Source organism: Symphalangus syndactylus, chromosome 14 (assembly GCF_028878055.3).
Source record: "Symphalangus syndactylus isolate Jambi chromosome 14, NHGRI_mSymSyn1-v2.1_pri, whole genome shotgun sequence".
NCBI classification, from domain to species: Eukaryota; Metazoa; Chordata; class Mammalia; order Primates; family Hylobatidae; genus Symphalangus; species Symphalangus syndactylus.
In genome coordinates this window covers 43,239,977-43,262,800 of record NC_072436.2, presented here as the reverse complement: position 1 = coordinate 43,262,800, position 22,824 = coordinate 43,239,977, and the positions used below count along the sequence as shown (strand labels likewise).

Below are 22,824 nucleotides of genomic sequence, written 5' to 3'. Positions count from 1 at the left end.
AGAGGAATGAAAACCAGTATTCACACAAAAACCTATACACAAACCTTGTGAATATATTAAAAACCAGTGAATTGTGCACTTTAAAAAGGTGAATTATGTGGTATATGAATTATATCTCTAAAACATTTAATTAAAAACCTGTACACAATTATTCATAGAAACTTTCTTTAAAATTGCTAAAAACGAGGAAGATCTCAGTTATCCTTCAACTGGCAAATGAATAAACAAACTGGGACAGCCATGCAATTGAATACTGCTCAGCAATAAAAAAGAATGCACTGCCAGTACAGCAACATGGATAATTCTCAAATGCATTATGCCAGTTGACAGAGGTCAGACTCAAAATACTATGTACGGTGTGCTTCTACTTATATGACATTCTGAAAAAAGCAGAACTACAAGGCCAGAAAACAGGTTAGTGGTTGCCAAGGAGTGGGAGAAGCAGCCAGGGAGAACTTTGAGGAGGTGAAAATGTGCCAGGCCTTGGTCAGTGGTGGTACCATAACTGTGCATTTGTCAAGACTCAGTGCTATATGCTGAAAAGGGCAGGTTTTATTATAAGTAAGTCGTACCTCAATAAACATGATTTTTAAATGATTAAAACTTTGGTTTTTGTTTGTTTGGGTTCAGTTTTAAGGTTTACCATAGATCTATTGGTTTTAGAGTCTAAGTTGTATATAAGCTTCTGTTTTAAAATAATTTTTTTAATCCTCTTATTGTCAACAATATTTAGTTGTGCTGGAAATTTTATTTTGGAATTGTTTAATAGAGAAAGACAATAAATGATGTTCAAGAACAGACATTGATTCATAACATCAAAGTATGTTGTGAGAAGATGGTATTTCAGAATAGAGGAAGAATTTCTTATGTGCTGGTAGGATTGTTTGTAGAGAATCATTTCTGCATAATTTTCATAGCTGGATTTCTTTAATAAAGCCATTTAAAGGTTAAGTTCTAGATTGCTTCATGTTGCTTATCAATGTTTTAAAGCTAAAATATAAAATTAGCTGTTAAGTTGGCTCAACCAGAAATTCAGTATATCCTTTAGAAAGAGAAATTTAGTAAGTAATGTGTCTAAAGAATGACATATGGATGGGTACAGTGGCTCGTGATTGTAATCCCAACACTGTGAGGCTGAAGTGGGAGCATCACTTGAGCCCAGGAGTTTGAGACTAGCCTGGAAAACAGACTCGCATCTCTACAAAAAAAAACAAAAAATTACCCAGGCATGGTGGCACACACCTTGTGGTCCCAGTTACTTGGCAGGCTGAGGTGAGAGAATCACTTGAGCCTGGGAGATCAAGGCTGCGTTGAAGTCTCATCACGCCACTGCACTTCAGCCTGGGTGACAGAGCAAGACCCTGTCTCAAAAAAAAAAAGAACCCCCCCCCCCCGCAAAAAAAGCATGCAATCAGTAAAAAAGACATTATTTGCTTATATTGTAGAGTGGTTCTAAAATACAGATTTTACATTGAGAAATTTTAATACTCTTTTTTCTTTTTTTTTGTTTTATTTTCCAAAGGTGAGGAAGAAAATGCTTCCCGTTCTTCTGGATGGGCATCCTATCTTCATAGTTGGTCTGGACTTCGATAGGTTGATGGAAGGAATATTTTATTAACCAAATAGAATCTATTTACAAAAATGGTTCATGTATATTACCATCATTCTTTTGTCAAAAAATGTTTATATATGTTTGCATCTACATATATTTGTACATCTATATGACAGATGTATTTTAAAAGTTTTAACTCGAAGTAAAAGTACAACAGCTTGAAGTGTTGATACCAGGCCACAGCCCTCTAACTTATGTGATCTCCCGTGCATGCTGCCAGAATAAAACCACCAGGAATGAATTCACTCCCCACTTCTCTGGAACCTCAGGACCCGCCCATTTCTTGGCAGTACTGTGAATTTTGAAGTTAAACTAAATTTTGGTACCATACCAACTGGAATTTAGGCTTTAAAAATAATGTGTCAAGGCCAGGTGTGGTGATTCATGCCTGTAATCCCACTACTTTGGGAGGCTGAGGCTGGAGAATCGCTTGAGGCTAGTGAGCTGTGATTGTACCACTGCACTCCAGCTCGGGGAACAGAGCGAGACCTTGTCTCTAAAAATAGTAATAAAATAAAAATAACGTTTTATGACTATTGCAAGGTCAGATTTACAGATTGTTATAAATTGAGAAATTTTTGTGATTAAAATATGAAGGAAAAAGCTTTATTGGTAAAAGTGACATGTTAAGGGGCTATGAAGTAAATATGCTGCAGTTAATTATGCTAAGTTAAAATACAATTTAGTTATTTGCTTTAAAATAAACTTCTTTTTTTCTTTAAAGTATATTATCTCAAAACTCATTATGTTGTCAGAGCCCTAGAGCTGGCTAGTGTAACACTGACTATGAATAGGTGGGCCTACCACTTCAGTTGAGGTGATTTCATGGTGTCTCTCCAGGCTCTTGGTATGGTGTCACTGCATGCAAGCCATGAATCTGTTTTGAGAATCCTCTCCATTTTCCCAAATAAAAACCTATCACAACAGTGACTATATCACTCAGCATTGTATCTAAATATAAAACTGGTGCTTTCAGTGTTTTTGGCAGATAGTGTTCCGTAAGCTTTCCATCAGAAGGGATTTTAGAAAGACACCTTAGAGGTCCGTGCTTCTTCACCATTCCTCTGAATAACCTTAGGTGGTAGTGTTACTTGCCTTTGACACCTCTGCATATGTTTTAATGACTAGATCAAAATTATGTTGTTCCTAAAAATTTGATGATTTTTAATATTTATGTGTTAATCACACAGTATGCTCTCTGAAGTTCTCTTAAGCCTTCAGTTTATACTCTTAATTTTCATTCTGAGCTGGATAACTGACTTTGCACTTTGGTTACACAGAACATTGGTTTCCAATTTAGTTTAACTGAAATTTGCTGCTGATATGTTGAGTTTGTTCTTTAAAAAATATCTCATATATCCTGTCTTTCCTCCTGTCTTAGAAGAACAGACCTAACTAGTGAATGTATTAATGAAAATGCATCTATTTCAGAGCTGACATGAAGAGTTTAGTTTTTTTACTTTATAAACTGTGAATATGAGTATGCCAGCTGCATACAATGTAATCATATTTAAATATATTTCACTTTCTCTTTGACTTTAGACCTTTTGAAGTCTGTATAAACTTGTTTTGAAATATAGTCTCTACTTATGGATGTCATAACAAAATACTTTTTTGCATGATAAAAAATTATTACTTTGATTACAAAGGGCATATTCTTTCATGGTTTCCGCAATGAGAGGAAGTGTAATGATTATTTTAATATTTCTATTAAATATGTTTAACTGCATATTTTTATGGCTGCTCTTTTATGTTAGACACTGCCTCTTTGGGGTTGTTCATTGGTTTCTGAAAGAGAACTTCAAACTCCTTTACTACTGGCCTTACATGATTGGTCCCTATTAGGTTGTTGAGAGAACGTCGACCAACTCGTTGATACCTGTCAGGTAGACCGTGGTACCTGCCATGTCTGACACCCTGCATCCAGCTAAAACTAGAAACAGGACTGGGCCTCCCTGTGGACAAGACATTGATTTGACCAGAAGCAGATATCTGGCTAAGGCTGCCAACCAAAGGTTGGCCTTAGATGAAGGGCTTTGTTCAGTTAGAGGCAGAGGTCATTAATTTTTTTTTTTTTTTTTTTTTTTTTTTTTTTTTTTTTTTTTTTGAGACAGAGTCTTGCTCTGTCGCCCAGGCTGGAGTGCAGTGGTGCGATCTCGGCTCACAGCAAGCTCTGCCTCCCGGGTTCACGCCATTCTCCTGCCTCAGCCTCCTGAGTAGCTGGGACTACGGGCATCTGCCACCATGCCCGGCTAATTTGTTGTATTTTTAGTAGAGACAGGGTTTCACCGTGTTAGCCAGTATGGTCTCGATCTCCTGGAGGTAATTAATTTATTTGAATGTTTGGACTAGGAGATGGGGAGAGACAGGGCAGAAAGAGAAACACAGATGCCACAAGAAGGAGGAACAGAGCTAACCCTGGACAGGACTGGATACAGCAGCCAGACCAAGAGAGGCATCTAGTGAGAAGCAGCTCTTCAGCCTTGGACCTGGTGCACACATCACTCCTTGGTTTCTAAGAACCAAATTTGGCCCAGCACAGTGGCTCTTTGCTGTAATCCTAGCACCTTGGGAGGCCAAAGCGGGTAGATCATGAGGTCAAGAGATCAAGACCATCCTGGCCAACATGGTGAAACCCCGTCTCTACTAAAAATACAAAAAAAATCAGCTGGGCATGGTGATGTGCACCTGTAGTCCTAGCTACTTGGGAGGCTGAGGCAGGAGAATCACTTGAACCCAGGAGGTGGAGTCCAGTGAGCCGAGATCACACCACTGCACTCCAGCCTGGAGACAGAGTGAGACTCCATCAAAGAAAAAAAAGTAAAGCCAAATTCATACAGTCCCTGAGGAGTGGGAACTGATGCACATCGCTTGTATACAATAAGCTATGCTTGTGCTCTGAACAGTGTAAGATTGAGAATTGTATTCCTTTAAAGAAAGTTTGGCAGAACTGTAACTGAATTACTAAAGGCACTGAGAAGGCATACTGTACTTTGTATTCTTTTTAAAGTCTATGTTAGGTGGTGATATAGCTGGAAGTGTATAGTATTGAGGATGTAAAGTTCCCCCTAAAAAACTTTTGGTATTTGGTGAATGGCATAACACATCAAAAAATTGGTTGTATCATATGATTAAATTGCAATGTGATGATTTCAACTTGGTGGAAGACTTCTACTTTGTCTTGGCATCTGAAAATCCCCTTTGCTTCAAACTTAATACACACCAAGGAAAACAGCCTGATACAATTTTGCAAGTTCTTTGAGCTAATGGTTTTTCATGGGTATTAAAAAGCATTGGGTTATTTATGTATAATTTCTATGTAGAAAGAAAATGTATGTTCCATTCAAGATACGGTTACACGAAAAGGCATCTAGTTGTGACCTTCAAATTATTACTTATATACCTATAGAAAATTCCTATAAATAGGCTGGGCGCAATGGCTCACACCTGTAATCCCAGCACTTAGGGAGGCCAGGGTGGGCAGATCACCTGAGGTCAGGAGTCCAAGACCAGCCTGGCCAATATGGTGAAAACTTGTCTACTAAAACTTGTTTACTAAAAATACAAAAATTAGCCAGGTGTGTTGGCCTATGCCTGTAGTCCCAGCTACTCAGCAGACTGAGGTAGGAGAATCACTTGAACTCGGGAGGGAAGGCTGCAGTGAGCCAAGATCACACACCACTGCACTCCAGCCTGGGCAACAAAGTGAGACCCCCATCTCAAATAAGGAAAGAAAATTCCTATGAAGAAACACTATACCTCTGAGTTTCAATAATAGAGATGATTAACCCAGTTTCCCTGCAAGGATGTGCTCACTGTGAACAGATGTAGTGGTTACCACTCCAGATGTCTGCCTAGCATTTGAGACAACAGTCCCTGTCACCTCTGCCTCTCTCTGGGAACTTTTGCCCCACCACCATACAGAGGGGCAGTAGGTCCAGCCATAATCAACTGAAACAGATACAGAGTTATGACCTGAGCCTAGGCAATTAGGTTTTCTCAGGAATATGGATCTGGGACTAAAGAACTCAGCATCTTCCTGTGACTGGAATTGTAGCATGTAAGTACAGTAGCTTTGGAGTGCCCAGAAAGAGCAGAGAAAGCCAGCCAAGAGAGTGCCAGGTTTAAGCTGACATAAGAGGTCAACAAAATCGAGAAGTGAGTGTTCTGGGGACCTGAGAGTCAAGGGACTGGATTCTGTACAATGTCTCTGCATCAAGTAAACTTCTTACACATGCTTTGAAAGTAAATATCAGATATTTTGGAGCACAGTATAATGGTAAAGTATAAACTGTGAACTTACACAAGGACACCACAATTTCTGCTTCACTGACAAATAACTTGGGGCATGTTCTTCTTGACTGCTCTGAGCCCCCATTTCTTTATCTGTAAAAAGAAAATAAATTACATAGTTGTGAGTTATTGGATGACATCATAAAACCCAGCACAGAGGGCTGGACGCGGTGGCTCACGCCTGTAATCCCAGCACTTTGGGAGGCCAAGGTGGGCGTATCACGAGGTCAGGAGATCAGGACCATCCTGGCTAACACGGTGAAACCCTGTCTACCAAAAATACAAAAAATTAGCCAGGCGTGGTGGCGGGTGCCTGTAGTACCAGCTACTTGGGAGGCTGAGGCAGGAGAATGGCGTGAACCCAGGAGGCGGAGCTTGCAATGAGCCAAGATTGCACCACTGCACTCCAGCCTGGGTGACAGAGCAAGACCCCATCTCAAAAAAAAAAAAAAACCAGCACAGAGTGGGCATGCCAGCATTCTCTCCCTTTTCAGCCTGCAAAAAGATTTACCAATTTACCTCATTTTTTTCTGTTCCTTGTTCTGACCTCAGTGCATGACCCATAGCACCAAGTGTTACTGTCGTTTATGAGTAAACAATTGAGTTAATCAGGAAATAAATTGAATGTTTTCCAGCATTTTGACCTTATTTTTTAAAACTTTGTACCTCCCAGAGCTGGGAAGAGAGTCCAGATTTCCAGACTTAGTCCAGAGTCATGACTAATGCTGGACATCATCTATAGCTCTTATTGAAATGTCAGAAAACATTTTTTGCCCCAAAAACTATTAACCGATAAATTTATAGCATCAAAATGCATTTTTTAAAGGAGGCTTTTTTTCTTTTTTGAGAGAGAGAGTCTTGCTGTGTTGCCCAGGCTGGAGTGCCTTGGCATAGTCTCAGCTCTCTGCAATCTCTGCCTCCCGGTCTCAGGTGATTCTCCTGCCTCAGCCTCCCAAGTAGCTGGGACTACAGATGTGCACCACCACATCCGGCTAATTTTTGTTTGTTTGTTTTTTGTAGAGATGAGGTTTTGCCATGTTACCTAGGCTGATCTTGAACTGGACTCAAGTGATCTGCTCACCTCGGCCTCCCAAAGTGCTGAGATTTCAGGTGTGAGCCACTGCACCTGGCCAAAGGAGACTTTTTTTTTTTTTTTTGAGACGAGTGTCGCTCTGTCGCCAGGCTGGAGTACAGTGGCATGATCTCAGCTCACTGCAAACTCCACTTCCTGGGTTCAAGCGATTCTCCTGCCTCAGCCTCCCAAGTAGCTGGGACTACAGGCATGCACCACCACGCCTGGCTAATTTTTTGTATTTTTAGTAGAGATGGAGTTTCACTGTGTTAGCCAGGATGGTCTCGATCTCCTGACCTCGTGATCTGCCCGCCTCAGCCTCCCAAAGTGCTGGGATTACAGTCGCGAGCCACCACGCCCAGCCCACGCCCAGCTAATTTTTTTTTTTTTTTTTTTTTTGGATTTTAGCAGAGGCAAGGTTTCACCATGTTGCCCAGGCTGGTCTCGAACTCCTGAGTGCAGGCAATCCGCCCACCTTGCCCTCCCAAAGTGCTAGGATTACAGGTGTTTGGTTTTTTGTTTGGTTTTCAAGCAACCTTTCCAAATTTTGCTATGTTCACTCTTTCTTCACACGTTGGTATTGGCTAGATACAGATTTTGCTTTCCTATTGGAGACTCTTTTGAAAGCCAGCTATCCCCTCTTGCTCCTTTTCTTTTTTCTCTTCCCTACTTCCAAGTTTCTTGCTCTTTTTCTTACCCCATAAGTTACCAGAAATTCATACCCCCTTGAAAGGGCTTTTTATTTGCACTTCAGTCTTTAGTTTCATCAACTTTTCTAAGGAAATTGATCTGTTAATGAAAGCTCGCTTGCTTGACTTCAGAATATCTGTATTATTCAGTGATGTGTTTTTCTGGTTGCTTTGAGCATAGTGTAAACATCACCCATTGCATAGCTATGGCAGTGACATAAATCTAGCAGCGTAAGATCGAGAAAAGCTAGAAGTCCCACCACAGATTGTATTTCAGTGACAGGGATTCTTTTTAACTGCTTATAAAACTAAAGAAAACTTATAAACATGGAAAACAATTATTAAACCCACCATATGCTCATACTGATATTAAATGGTGTGCCAGATTCTAGAAAGAGTTACCTTTTGGTAAGAGCACTGCTTGTTAACTATAGTTGATTGCTTTAGATGTCTAGTGTGTACACAAAAGCATGAATTTTATTCCTTATAACCAAAGTAGAAACCTACTCTGAGCAATTTGGCAAAAGGTTTACATTATTTATTTTAGTGTAGTTTAAGATTACAGTAAGATACAATTCCTAAAGAGTGAAATATAAGGCTGGACATAGTGGATCACGCCTGGAATCCTAACACTTTGGGAGGCTGAGGTGGGTGGATCACCTGAGGTCAGGAGTTCGAGACCAGCCTGGCCAACATGACGAAACCCTGTCGCTACTAAAAATACAACAATTAGCCAGACGTGGTGGCTCACACCTGTAATCCCAGCTACTAGGGAGGCTGAGGCAGGAGAATCACTTGAACCCGGGAGGTGGAGGCTGGAGTGAGCTGAGATCACGCCATTGCACTCCAGCCTGGGCGCACTCTCAAAAAAAAAAAGTGCAATATACTTTTTCACAAAATATGGAACTGTGGTAGTCTAGAATAATGTCTCAATGTACCTCCTACACTAAGTATAATAGTAAATCTCTGTATTTGGTGGCATAATATGCTCTTGGTATAAACCAAAAACACATGCTGAGCACTGGACATTGTCCAATGTTTAATTCATATGATTCATTCTCAGTTTCTGACTGAGATCATTCTTTCAGACTACGTGTATTTCTCATGGGACCCATAAAATATGCAGCCCTAACATGATTTCATTTTTGTTTCCTTTCCTGGAAAAGGAGAGATCATTCAGATCAGCTTTCATATTGCTTTATAGACTATGACTTCAAAATATTTTTAAAGGGACTCCTTTGTTCTAGAACTGCTCTAACACAGTAGCCACTAGCCACATGTGGCTATTGAAAGATTGAAATGTGGTTATTCCAAATCAGGATGTATAGTAAATACAAAATACACACCAGATTTCAAAGGCTTACGTGAAAAAAGTAATGTGAAATATCTCACTAGTAGTTTTTATAGTGATTTTAAATGTTGAAATTTTAACATGGTGAACATATTAGTTTAAATAAAATATATTGTGAAAATTAATTTCATTTTTCCATTTACTTTTGATAAAAGTACTACTAGAGGCTGGGTGTGGTGGCTCACTCCTGTAATCCCAGCACTTTGGGAGGCCGAGGCGGGCAGATCACGAGGTCAGGAGATCGAGACCACCCTGGCTAACACGGTGAAACCCCATCTCTACTGAAAACACAAAAAGTTAGGCCGGGCGCAGTGGCTCACGCTTGTAATCCCAGCACTTTGGGAGGCCGAGGCGGGCGGATCACTAGGTCAGGAGATCAAGACCACGGTGAAACCCTGTCTCTACTAAAAATACAAAAAATTAGCCGGGCGTGGTGGCGGGCGCCTGTAGTCCCAGCTACTCGGAGAGGCTGAGGCAGGAGAATGGCATGAACCTGGGAGGCAGAGCTTGCAGTGAGCCGAGATTGTGCCACTGCACTCCAGCCTGGGTGACAGAGCGAGACTCCATCTCAAAAAAAAAAAAAAAAAAAAAAATTAGCCAGGCGTGGTGGCAGGCACCTGTAGTCCCAGCTACTAGGGAGGCTGAGGCAGGAGAATGGCACAAACCCAGAAGGCGGAGCTTGCAGTGAGCTGAGATCGTGCCACTGCACTCCAGCCTGGGCTTCAGAGCAAGACTCCATCTCAAAAAAAAAAGCACTACTAGCACATTTTTAAATTACTTGTGGTGATCTCATTCATAATACATTACATTTCAATCATATACTGCTGTTCTAAAGAGTCACTGCTAAGCCCTGAAATTAACTCCAAATACCCCCCTGGAATACAGTGCCAAGGTAGGGGCTTCCTTGAACTTCAACCTCTAAAAGTGAGCAAGAATTGAGAAATATCTTCTGCTTCGAAAAATATTCACTCCCCAACCAAGTAGCTGGGACTACAGGTGCATGCCATTATGCTTGGCTAATTTTGTATTTTTAGTAGAGATGGGGTTTTGCCATGTTGGCCAGACTGGTCTCAAACTCCTGGCCTCAGGTGATCCACCCGTCTCAGATCAAAGTGCTGGAATTACAGGCATGAGCCACCACTCACAGCTCTCTAAAGCCTTTTGCCAAGACAAATCAGCTCTCAGAGAACCACAGGATTCCTTTTTTAATGTGATTCATGAATTAAAAACTAAAGTCTTACCTACTCTTGAAGAGTAGAAAACATGAAAAAGTTCTATGTTAGCCCTTAGAATAATTAAAAATTCATAAGCTCTGAAATAAATACAGGAAATAAAATCATTGCATATGACAAAAAAAAAGTTTAAATTGGCTTTTGTAAACTCTGCATGAAAGCCAGGTTTCTCACTACTAGAAAAAGAAAAAAAGTTATAAATAAGCCAAGGAGAATTCCAGAATGAATCCTGTGGTGCCAAATATATGTTAACTACAAGCAATAACAGTCACCTTACACTGGAAACACCTTAACCATGGGCCAAGGTTAAAGATATAATAGCATTCTCACACCCCTTGCACAGCTACCCCCAATGTTAACATAACTGTTAACAAATTATCAAAACTAAGAAATTAGTCTTGGTGTAGTATCATTAACTAAACTCCAGACCTCAGTCAGCTTTTCCCAGTCTTTCCTTCAGTGTCCTTCCTCTGTTTCAGGATTCAATCCATGATCCTTGACACTTGGTACTGAGAGGTGATAGCGTGCTGGCAGTCCTCACAGCCCTCGCTTGCTCTTGGCACCTCCTCTGCCTGGGCTCCCACTTTGGCGGCACTTGAGGAGCACTTCAGCCCACCGCTGCACTGTGGGAGCTCCTTTCTGGGCTGGCCAAGGCCAAGCCAGCTCCCTCAGCTTGCCTGGAGGTGTGGAGGCAGAGGCAAGGGCAGGAACAAGGGTAGCATGCGGTGCTTGCGGGCCAGTGCAAGTTCCAGGTGGGCGTGGGCTCAGTGGACCCCGCACTCGGAGCGGCCGGCCTGCTGGCCCTGCCAGCCTGGGGCAGTGAGGGGCTTAGCACCTAGGCCAGCAGCCGCTGTGCTCAATTTCTCGCCAGGCCTTAGCTGCCTTCCCATGGGGCAGGGCTGGGGACCTGCAGCCCGCAATGCCTGAGCCTCCCCGACCCTCTGTGGGCTCCTGTGCGGCCGGAGCCTCCCCAACGAGCGCCGCCCACTGCTTCATGGTGCCCAGTCCCATCGACCACCCAAGGGCAGAGGAGTGCAGGCACACCGCATGAGACTGGCAGGCAGCTCCACCTGCGGCCCTGCTGCAGGATCCACTGGGTGAAGCCAGCTGGGCTCCTATGTCTGGTGGGGACTTGGAGAACCTTTATGTCTAGCTAAGGGATTGTAAATACACCAGTTGGCACTCTGTATCTAGCTCAAGGTTTGTAAACACACCAATCAGCATCCTGTGTCTAGCTCAGGGTTTGTGAATGCACCAATCGACACTCTGTATCTAGCTACTCTGGTGGGGACTTGGAGAACCTTTGTGTCACACTCTGTATCTAGCTAATCTAGTGGGAACATGGAGAACCTTTGCGTCTAGCTCAGGGATTGTAAACGCACCAATCAGCACCCTGTCAAAACAGACCACTCGGCTCTCTGTAAAATGGACCATTCAGCAAGATGTGGGTGGCGCCAGATAAGAGAATAAAAGCAGGCTGCCCCAGCCAGCAGTGGCAACCAGCTGGGGTCCCCTTCCACACTGTAGAAGCTTTGTTCTTTTGCTCTTTGCAATAAGTCTTGCTGCTTCTCACTCTTTGGGTCCACACTGCCTTTATGAGCTGTAACACTCACCGCGAAGGTCTGCAGCTTCACTCCTGAAGCCAACGAGACCACCAACCCACCAGGAGGAACAAACAACTCCAGACGCGCCGCCTTAAGAGCTGTAACACTCACTGCGAAGGTCCACAGCTTCACTCCTGAACCAGCAAGACCACGAACACCACCATAGGGAAGAAACTCCGAACACATCTGAACATCAGAAGGAACAAACTCCGGACACGCTGCCTTTAAGAACTGCAACACTCACTGCGAGTGTCCACGGCTTCATTCTTGAAGTCAGTGAGACCAAGAACCCACCAATTCCGGACACAGGACTTTGTGAGATGTCCCTCTGTATGGGTTTGTTTGATGTTTTCCCATGATTAGGGATAGACACTGCAAGACTCAGAGCCACTTTACAAAGAAGCCTATAGGGAGCTCCCCAGAGAAGACAGGGGAGACAACACAAGGGCACTAGAGGAAATTTTAGCCTCTGACATCCATGATTATATAGCAAATAGTAAACAAAGCCTAACTCCTAGCCAGAGAAACACAAAACCTCATACTAAAGCCTTATTTAACTCAGTTCCTTTCACCCAGTACATCATGTACAGCCTCAAACAAACAATTACAAAGCATACTAAAAGACAAAAAACCCCACAGTTTGAAGAGACAGAGCAAGCATCAGAACCAGACTCAGATATGAAAGAGATATTGGAAGTATCCAACCAGGAATTTAAAATAACTAAGATTAACATGCTAGGGTTGGCCGAGTGCGGTGGCTCACGCTTGTAATCCCAGCACTTTGGGAGGCCGAGGCGGGCGGATCACGAGGTCAAGAGATCGAGACCATGGTGAAACCCCGTCTCTACTAAAAATACAAAAAATTAGCCAGGCATGGTGGCGGGCGCCTGTAGTCCCAGCTACTCGGAGAGGCTGAGGCAGGAGAATGGCATGACCCCAGGAGGTGGAGCTTGCAGTGAGCCGAGATTGCACCACTGCACTCCAGCCTGGGTGACAGAGTGAGACTCCGTCTCAAAAAAAAAAAAAAAAAAAACTCATAATAAAAGTTATAATAGTAATAGGAACCTGCTTATTGCTCCCTTGTTTGCTACCTGTACTTCTTCAAATGATAAAAAGCTTCATCGCTACCTTAGTTCACCAAAATGCTTCAGCACAAGTGTACTATATGAATCACTATCGATCTGTCTTGCAAGAAGACATAGATAATAAAATGAAAGTGAGAACTCCCACTATTGAGTGAGAGTCTCAAAGGGGAGGAGTAAGGCAGGAGACCACCCCTCATATTGTCTTATACCCAATTTCTGCCTCCAAAGAAAGAAAAAGAAAAAACTAAAAGGCAGAAATGAAATCCACAAGCAGACAGCCCAGCGCCACACCCTAGACCTGGTAGTTAAAGATCGACCTCTGACCTAATCGGTTATGTTATCTATAGATTACAGACACTGTATAGACAAGCACTGTGAAAATCCCTATCCTGTTTTGTTCCGATCTAATTACTGGTGCATGCAGCCCCCAGTCACATACGCCCTGCTTGCTCAATCAATCATGACCCTGTCACGTGCACCCCCTTAGAGTTGTGAGCCCTTAAAACGGACAGGAATTGCCCACTGGGGGAGCTCAGCCCTTGAGACAGGAGTCTTGCCGATGCCCCCAGCCGGATAAACTCCTTCCTTCTTTAACTCGGTGTCTTGAGAAGTTTTGTCTGTGGCTCATCCTGCTGCAGGCTCACTACAAGCTCCGCCTCCCAGATTCACGCCATTCTCCTGCCTCAGCCTCCCAAGTAGCTGGGACTACAGGCACACACCATCACGTCTTGTTTTTTTTGTTTTTTTTTTTTTTTTAGTAGAGACGGGGTTTCACCGTGTTATCCAGGATGGTCTCAATCTCCTGACCTCGTGATCTGTCTGCCTCAGCCTCCCAAAGTTCTGGGATTACAGGCCTGAGCCCCCACGCCTGGCCGGTTTCAATTTTTAAAAATTTTTTTTATTATAGAAATTTTCAAATATACACTAAAGTAGACAAGCTAATATAAAGAATGTAATGTATTTATGAGGTAGTTTCAAGTTAACAACCCACATTCCCCACCCGTACACTTTAAAGTAAATTTCAGTGATATCATTTAGTGTACAGATAGTTGCCTAGGCATCTTTAAAATTTGTTCTTTCTTTTTTTTTGAATCGGGGTCTCACTTTGTCACCCGGGCTGCAGTGCAGTGGTGCAATTATAGCTGGCTGGAACTACAGGTGCATGCCACCATGCCCAGCTAATTTTCAAATTTTTTTTTTGTAGAGACCGGGTGGGGGGGGTTCTTCCCTTTCTTCCCAGGCTGATCTTGAACTCCTAACCTCAAGGGATCCTCCTGCTTCAACCTCCAAAAGTGCTGGGATTACAGGTGTGAGCCACCGTGCCCAGCCAAATTTGTACATTCTTTTGGTGTACATATAAGAATACATTTGTAAGACAAATTCCAAAATATGAATATACTGGGTCAAAGAAGAGCTGAATTTTACATTGATAGCTATTGCCCACTTGTTCTTTACAAAGCGTGTATGGATTTATACTCCTATCAACAATAAATTACCCAGGCATGCTGAAGTGCACTCGTAAACCCTGCTATTCAAAAGGATTGTTGAAGTCCAAGAGTTCAAGACCAGTGTGGGTAACATAGGGAGACCTCCTCTGTGGGGGGGAAAAAGGGTTTCCCTACATCCTCATCAAAACAATATATAGTCGGGGGATGGAGCCAAGATGGCCGAATAGGAACAGCTCCGATCTATAGCTCCCAGCCTGAGTGACACAGAAGACGGGTGATTTCTGCATTTCTGTTTGAGGTACCGGTTTCATCTCACTAGGAAGTGCCAAACAGTGGATGCAGGACAGTCGGTGAAGCACACTGTGCACGAGCCGAAGCAGGGCGAGGCATTGCCTCACTCGGGAAGTGCAAGGGGTCAGGGAGTTCCCTTTCCTAGTTAAAGAAAGGGGTAACAGACGGCACCTGGAAAATCGGGTCAGTCCCACCTTAATACTGCGCTTTTCCAATGGGCCTGGAAAACAGCACACTAGGAGATTGTGTCCCGCACCTGGCTCAGAGGGTCCTACGCCCATGGAGTCTCCCTGATTGATAGCACAGCGAGACTGGGGGAGGGGCGCCCGCCATTGCCCAGGCTTGCTTAGGTAAACAAAGCAGCCAGGAAGCTCGAACTGGGTGGAGCCCACCACAGCTCAAGGAGGCCTGCCTGCCTCTGTTGGCTCCACCTCTGGGGGCAGGGCACAGACAAACAAAAATTCAGCAGGAACCTCTGCAGACTTATATGTCCCTGTCTGACTGACAGCTTTGAAGAGAGTAGTGGTTCTCCCAGCACGCAGCTGGAGATCTGAGAATGGACAGACTGCCTCCTAAAGTGGGTCCCTCACCCCTGAGCAGCCTAATTGTGAGGCACCCCCCCAGTAGGGACAGAATGACATCTCACTCGGCCAGGTACTCCTCTGAGACAAAACTTCCAGAGGAACTATCAGACAGCTGAATTTGTGGTCTCACGAAAATCCGCTGTTCTGCAGCCACTGCTGCTGACACCCAGCCAAACAGGGTCTGGAGTGGACCTCTAGTAAACTCCAACAGACCTGCAGCTGAGGGTCCTGTCTGGTAGAAGGAAAACTAACAAACAGAAAGGACATCTACACCAAAAACCCATCTGTACATCACCACCATCAAAGACCAAAAGTAGATAAAACCACAAAGATAGGGAAAAAACAGAGCAGAAAAACTGGAAACTCTAAAAAGCAGAGCACCTCTCCTCCTCCAAAGGAACGCAGTTCCTCACCAGCAACGGAACAAAGCTACACGGAGGATGACTTTGACAAGTTGAGAGAAGAAGGCTTCAGACGATCAAACTACTCTGAGCTACGGGAGGAAATTCAAAACAATAGCAAAGAAGTTAAAAACTTTGAAAAAAAATTAGACGAATGGATAACTAGAATAACTAATGGAGAGAAGGGCTTAAAGGAGCTGAAAGCCAAGTTTCGAGAACTATGCGAAGATTGCAGAAGTCTCGGTAGCAGATGCGAACAACTGGAAGAAAGGGTATCACTGATGGAAGATGAAATGAATGAAATGAAGCGAGAAGGGAAGTTTAGAGAAAAAAGAATACAAAGAAATGAACAAAGCCTCCAAGAAATTTGGGACTATGTGAAAAGACCAAACCTACGTCTGATTGGTGTACCTGAAAATGATGGGGAGAATGGAACCAAGTTGGAAAACACTCTGCAAGATATTATCCAGGAGAACTTCCCCAATCTAGCAAGGCAGGCCAACATTCAGATTCAGGAAATACAGAGAACGCCACAAAGATACTCCTCGAGAAGAGCAACTCCAAGACACATAACTGTCAGATTCACCAAAGTTGAAATGAAGGAAAAAATGTTAAGGGCAGCCAGAGAGAAAGGTCGGGTTACCCACAAAGGGAAGCCCATCAGACTAACAGCTGATCTCTCGGCAGAAACTCTACAAGCCAGAAGAGAGTGGGGGCTGATATTCAACATTCTTTTTTTTTTTTTTTTTTTTGAGACAGAGTCTCGCTCTGTCGCCCGGGCTGGAGTGCAGTGGCGCAATCTCGGCTCACTGCAAGCTCCGCCTCCCGGGTTCACGCCATTCTCCTGCCTCAGCCTCCGAGTAGCTGGGACTACAGGCGCCCGCCACCGCGCCCGGCTAATTTTTTGTATTTTTTAGTAGAGACGGGGTTTCACCGTGGTCTCGATCTCCTGACCTCGTGATCCGCCCGCCTCGGCCTCCCAAAGTGCTGGGATTACAAGCGTGAGCCACCGCGCCCGGCCAACATTCTTAAAGAAAAGAATTTTCAACCCAGAATTTCATATCCAGCCAAACTAAGCTTCATAAGTGAAGGAGAAATAAAATACTTTACAGACAAGCAAACGCTGAGTGATTTTGTCACCACCAGGCCTGCCCTAAAAGAGCTCCTGAAGGACGCACTAAACATGGAAAGGAACAACCGATACCAGCCCCTGCAAAAACATGCCAAATTGTAAAGACCATCGAGGCTAGGAAGAAACTGCATCAACTAACGAGCAAAATAACCAACTAACATCATAATGACAGGATCAGATTCACACATAACAATATTAACTTTAAATGTAAATGGGCTAAATGCTCCAATTAAAAGACACAGACTGGCAAACTGGATAAGGAGTCAGGACCCATCAGTATATTCAGGAAACCCATCTCACGTGCAGAGACACACATAGAATCATAATAAAGGGATGGAGGAAGATCTATCAAGCAAATGGAAAACAAAAAAAGGCAGGGGTTGCAATCCTAGTCTCTGATAAAATAGACTTTAAACCAACAAAGATCAAAAGAGACAAGGCCATTACATAATGGTAAAGGGATCAATTCAACAAGAAGAGCTAACTATCCTAAATATATATGTACCCAATACAGGAGCACCCAGATTCATAAAGCAAGTCCTGAGTGACCTACAAAGGGACTTAAACTCCCACACAATAATAATGGGAGATTTTAACACTCCACTGTCAACATTACACAGATCAATGAGACAGAAAGTTAACAAGGATATCCAGGAATTGAACTCAGCTCTGCACAAAGTGGACCTAATAGACATCTACAGAACTCTCCACCCCAAATCAACAGAATATACATTTTGTTCAGCACCACACCACACCTATTCCAAAATTGACCACATAGTTGGAAGTAAAGCTCTCCTCAGCAAATGTAAAAGAACAGCAATTATAACAAACTGTCTCTCAGACCACAGTGCAATCAAACTACAACTCAGGATTAAGAAACTCACTCAAAACTGCTCAACTACATGGAAACTGAACAACCTGCTCCTGAATGACTACTGGGTACATAATGAAATGAAGGCAGAAATAGAGATGTTCTTTGAAACCAACAAGAACAAAGACACAACATACCAGAATCTCTGGGACACATTCAAAGCAGTGTGTAGAGGGAAATTTATAGCACTAAATGCCCACAAGAGAAAACAGAAAAGATCCAAAATTGACACCCTAACATCACAATTAAAAGAACTAGAAAAGCAAGAGCAAACACACTCAAAAGCTAGCAGAAGGCTAGAAATAACTAAAATCAGAGCAGAACTGAAGGAAATAGAGACACAAAAAACCCTTCAAAAAATTAATGAATCCAGGAGCTGGTTTTTTGAAAAGATCGACAAAATTGATAGACCGCTAGCAAGACTAATAAAGAAGAAAAGAGAGAAGAATCAAATAGATGCAATAAAAAATGAAAAAGGGGATATCACCACTGATCCCACAGAAATACAATCTAGCATCAGAGAATACTACAAACACCTCTATGCAAATAAACTAGAAAATCTAGAAGAAATGGATAATTTCCTCGACAAATACACCCTCCCAAGACTAAACCAGGAAGAAGTTGAATCTCTGAATACACCAATAACAGGTTCTGAAATTGTGGCAATAATCAATAGCTTACCAACCAAAAAGAGTCCAGGACCTGATGGATTCACAGCCGAATTCTACCAGAGGTACAAGGAGGAACTGGTACCATTCCTTCTGAAACTATTCCAATCGTTAGAAAAAGAGGGAATCTTCCCTAACACATTTTATGAAGCCAGCATCATCCTGATACCAAAGCCTGGCAGACACATAAGCAAAAAAGAGAATTTCAGACCAATATCCTTGATGAACATTGATGCAAAAATCCTCAATAAAATACTGGCAAACCGAATCCAGCAGCACGTCAAAAAGCTTATCCACCATGATCAAGTGGGCTTCATCCCTGGGATGCAAGGCTGGTTCAACATACGCAAATCAATAAATGTAATCCAGCATATAAACAGAACCAAAGACAAAAAACACATTATTATCTCAATAGATGCAGAAAGGGCCTTTGACAAAATTCAACAACACTTCATGCTAAAAACTCTCAATAAATTAGGTATTGATGGGACGTATCTCAAAATAATAAGAGCTATCTATGACAAACCCACAGCCAATATCATACTGAATGGGCAAAAACTGGAAGCATTCCCTTTGAAAACTGGCACAAGACAGGAATGCCCTCTCTCACCACTCCTATTCAACATAGTGCTGGAAGTTCTGGCCAGAGCAATCAGGCAGGAGAAGGAAATAAAGGGTATTCAATTAGGAAAAGAGGAAGTCAAATTGTCCCTGTTTGTAGATGACATGATTGTATATCTAGAAAACCCCATGGTCTCAGCCCAAAATCTCCTTAAGCTGATTAGCAACTTCAGCAAAGTCTCAGGATACAAAATCAATGTACAAAAATCACAAGCATTCTTGTACACCAATCACAAACAGAGAGCCAAATCATGAGTGAACTCCCATTCACAATTGCTTCAAAGAGAATAAAATACCTAGGAATCCAACTTACAAGGGATGTGAAGGACCTCTTCAAGGAGAACTACAAACCACTGCTCAATGAAATAAAAGACGATACAAACAAATGGAAGAACATTCCATGCTCATGGGTTGGAAGAATCAATATCGTGAAAATGGCCATACTGCCCAAGGTAACTTATAGATTCAATGCCATCCCCATCAAGCTACCAATGACTTTCTTCACAGGTTTGGAAAAAACTACTTTAAAGTTCATATGGAACCAAAAAAGAGCCCGCATCGCCAAGTCAATCCTAAGCCAAAAGAACAAAGCTGGAGGCATCACGCTACCTGACTTCAAACTATACTACAAGGCTACAGTAACCAAAGCAGCATAGTACTGGTACCACAACAGAGACATAGATCAATGGAACAGAACAGAACCCTCAGAAATGATGCCGCATAGCTACAACTATCTGATCTTTGACAAACCTGACAAAAACAAGAAATGGGGAAAGGATTCCCTATTTAATAAATGGTGCTGGGAAAACTGGCTAGCCATATGTAGAAAGCTGAAACTGGATCCCTTCCTTACACCTTATACAAAAATTAATTCAAGATGGATTAAAGACTTATATGTTAGACCTAAAACCATTAAAATCCTACAAGAAAACCTAGGCAATACCATTCAGGACATAGGCATGGGCAAGGACTTCATGTCTAAAACACCAAAAGCAATGGCAACAAAAGCCAAAATTGACAAATGGGATCTCATTAAACTAAAGAGCTTCTGCACAGCAAAAGAAACTACCATCAGAGTGAACAGGCAACCTACACAATGGGAGAAAATTTTTGCAACCTACTCATCTGACAAAGGGCTAATATCCAGAATCTACAATGAACTCAAACAAATTTACAGGAAAAAAACAAACAACGCCGTCAAAAAGTGGGCAAAGGACATGAACAGACACTTCTCAAAAGAACACATTTATGCAGCCAAAAAACACATGAAAAAATGCTCATCATCACTGGCCATCAGAGAAATGCAAATCAAAACCACAGTGAGATACCATCTCACACCAGTTAGAATGGCCATCATTAAAAAGTCAGGAAACAACAGGTGCTGGAGAGGATGTGGAGAAATAGGAACACTTCTACACTGTTGGTGGGACTGTAAACTAGTTCAACCATTGTGGAAGTCAGTGTGGCGATTCCTCAGGGATCTAGAACTAGAAATACCATTTGACCCAGCCATCCCATTACTGGGTATATACCCAAAGGACTATAAATCATGCTGCCATAAAGACACATGCACACGTATGTTTATTGCGGCACTATTCACAATAGCAAAGACTTGGAACCAACCCCAATGTCCAACAACGATAGACTGGATTAAGAAAAGGTGGCACATATACACCATGGAATACTATGCAGCCATAAAAAATGATGAGTTCATGTCCTTTGTAGGGACATGGATGAAACTGGAAAACATCATTCTCAGTAAACTATCGCAAGGACAAAAAACCAAACACTGCATGTTCTCACTCATAGGTGGGAGTTGAACAATGAGAACTCATGGACACATGAAGGGGAACATCACACTCTGGGGACTGTTGTGGGGTGGGGGGAGGGGGGAGGGACAGCATTAGGAGATATACCTAATGCTAAATGACGAGTTAATGGGTGCAGCAAAACAACATGGCACGTGGATACATATGTAACAATCCTGCACATTGTGCACATGTACCCTAAAACCTAAAGTATAATAATAAAAAATAAAAAATAAAAAAAGAAAAAAAAAGAACACACCACCAAGGATGGAAAAATAAAATAAAAATAAAATAAAATCCTATTCCAACTAAAAAATATATATATATAGTCAAACTTTTCATCTTTGCATTTGTGAAAAATCATATTTTATGTTTGTTTTATGGTATTAGATTCTTGTACTTTAAGAAATCATTTGTATTTTTCTGTAGAAACCTGTTTTTCTCTGAGTTGAACATTTTTATACTAATTTCTTTTTTTAGTAATTAGAACTTTTTGTCATACATTTTACAAATATTTTTCTTGGTTGGGGTTTGTTATACTTATTTGCTATGCAGAAAATTTAGATTTCTATGTAGTTACATTTATCAATTTTTAGTTATTTATTTAGAAACAGAGTCTCACTGTGTCGCCCAGGCTGGAGTGCAATCAATGGTGCGATCTCGGCTCACTGCAACCTGTGTCTCCTAGGTTCAAGTAATTCTCCTGCCTCAGCTTCCCAAGTAGCTGGGATTACAGGAACCCACCACCATACCGGGTGAAATTTTTGTATTTTTAGTAGAGACGGGGTTTCATCATGTTGGTCAAGCTGGTCTCAAACTCCTGACCTCAGGTGATCCACCCACCTCAGCCTCTCAAAGTGCTGGGTTTACACGCGTGTCACCGTGCCCGGCCTACATTTATCAATTTTTAATTTTATGGTTTATATGCTCTTTGGAAAGTCTCTCACCACTCCAACCTTAGTTTTTTTCCCTTGTTTTCTTCTGGTATTTTCATAACCTCTCTTTTTTTTCTTTGAACATTTCACTATTTGCTTTGTTTGGAATTTACTTTCATGTGAGGACATCAAATAGATCCAGTGTTTTCCTCCCACATGCCTCGACTGGCAGGAGACCAAAGTTTTCATTCTAATACTAGAGAGCAGGTATAGTTACAGAATCAGGTACCCTGAGAGAGATCATTTATGCTCAGGATGAATAACCTGTCTCATCTACTAGATCCTTTGGAGATTTCACTTTTTTGGGGATGGGGGACAGAGTTTCGCTCCTGTTACCTAGGCTGGAGTGCAGTGGCGCGATCTCCCAGCTCACCGCAACCTCTGCCTCGCAAGTTCAAGCGATTCTCCTGTCTCAGCCTCCCGAGTAGCTGGGATTACAGGCATGCGCCACCACCACGCCCGGCTAATTTTGTATTTTTAGTAGAGACGGAGTTTCTCCATGTTGGTCAGGCTGGTCTCGAACTCCTGACCTCTGGTGATCCGCCTGCCTCAGCCTCCCAAAGTGCTGGGATTACAGGTGTGAGCCACTGCGCAGGCCCTGAAATTTCAGGTTTTGATAGATGGAATGGGTGAAGCAAGGAGAGCCAGCAACGAAGAACAGGATGCAGAGGCAAGACTGGAGTCTCTCCAAGAAAGGTTAACTTTTCTTAACTCACAAGTTAAAGCCTGCAGGCTCCGTGCGGAGCTCAGGCACCCAGCGGGGGCCGATCCAGACCAGGTCCTCCCGGAAGCCCGGCCTGCCCAACAGAGTCTTAGCACAGAGTCCCCTCAGGCGTCGTTGCCAGGACGGGGCGGAACCCTGTGGAGCTCCCACCCCCGGGACCGAGGCCGCTGCCAGGGAAGCGCAGCCACGCGAGTGGAATCAGAGGAGCCTCGAGGCAAGGAGAGCCGGACCCGCTCCCTGCGCCCCTCACCGCCATCCTTGTTGTAGGGAAATCGGCCCCGAGCCTCCGCCGCACTCCGTGGGCTCCCAAGGAGCCCCCACCCCCGCCACCCGCGGCCTTTGCGCCGGCCTCCCAGACTAGCCTGGGGTGCTGAGATGGGGGCGGGCCCGAACCACGGGTTGG

The 22,824-nt window shown here is 43.0% G+C and overlaps 1 protein-coding gene and 1 long non-coding RNA gene across 5 annotated transcripts in view; one reads left to right on the top strand and one right to left on the bottom strand.

The window, feature by feature from the left end:
* The window catches only part of GCC2 (GRIP and coiled-coil domain containing 2), a 63,151-nt gene extending 59,810 nt beyond the window's left edge, over positions 1-3,341 (top strand). For all 4 annotated transcript variants that reach the window (XM_055243856.2, XM_055243858.2, XM_055243854.2 and 1 more), the window contains one exon: positions 1,523-3,341. In XM_055243856.2, the coding sequence (XP_055099831.1) occupies positions 1,523-1,593 (71 nt within the window). In that variant the 3' untranslated portion in view covers positions 1,594-3,341. The remainder of the gene's footprint in view (positions 1-1,522) is intronic.
* Positions 1,396-22,798, bottom strand: LOC129463216 (uncharacterized). Its single transcript, XR_008651050.1, has 3 exons — positions 22,414-22,798; positions 5,916-5,998; positions 1,396-1,584 (listed from the first exon to the last, which is right to left on the bottom strand). It is a non-coding gene; the product is annotated as an uncharacterized lncRNA (long non-coding RNA).
* Between the last annotated feature and the right edge of the window lie 26 nt (positions 22,799-22,824).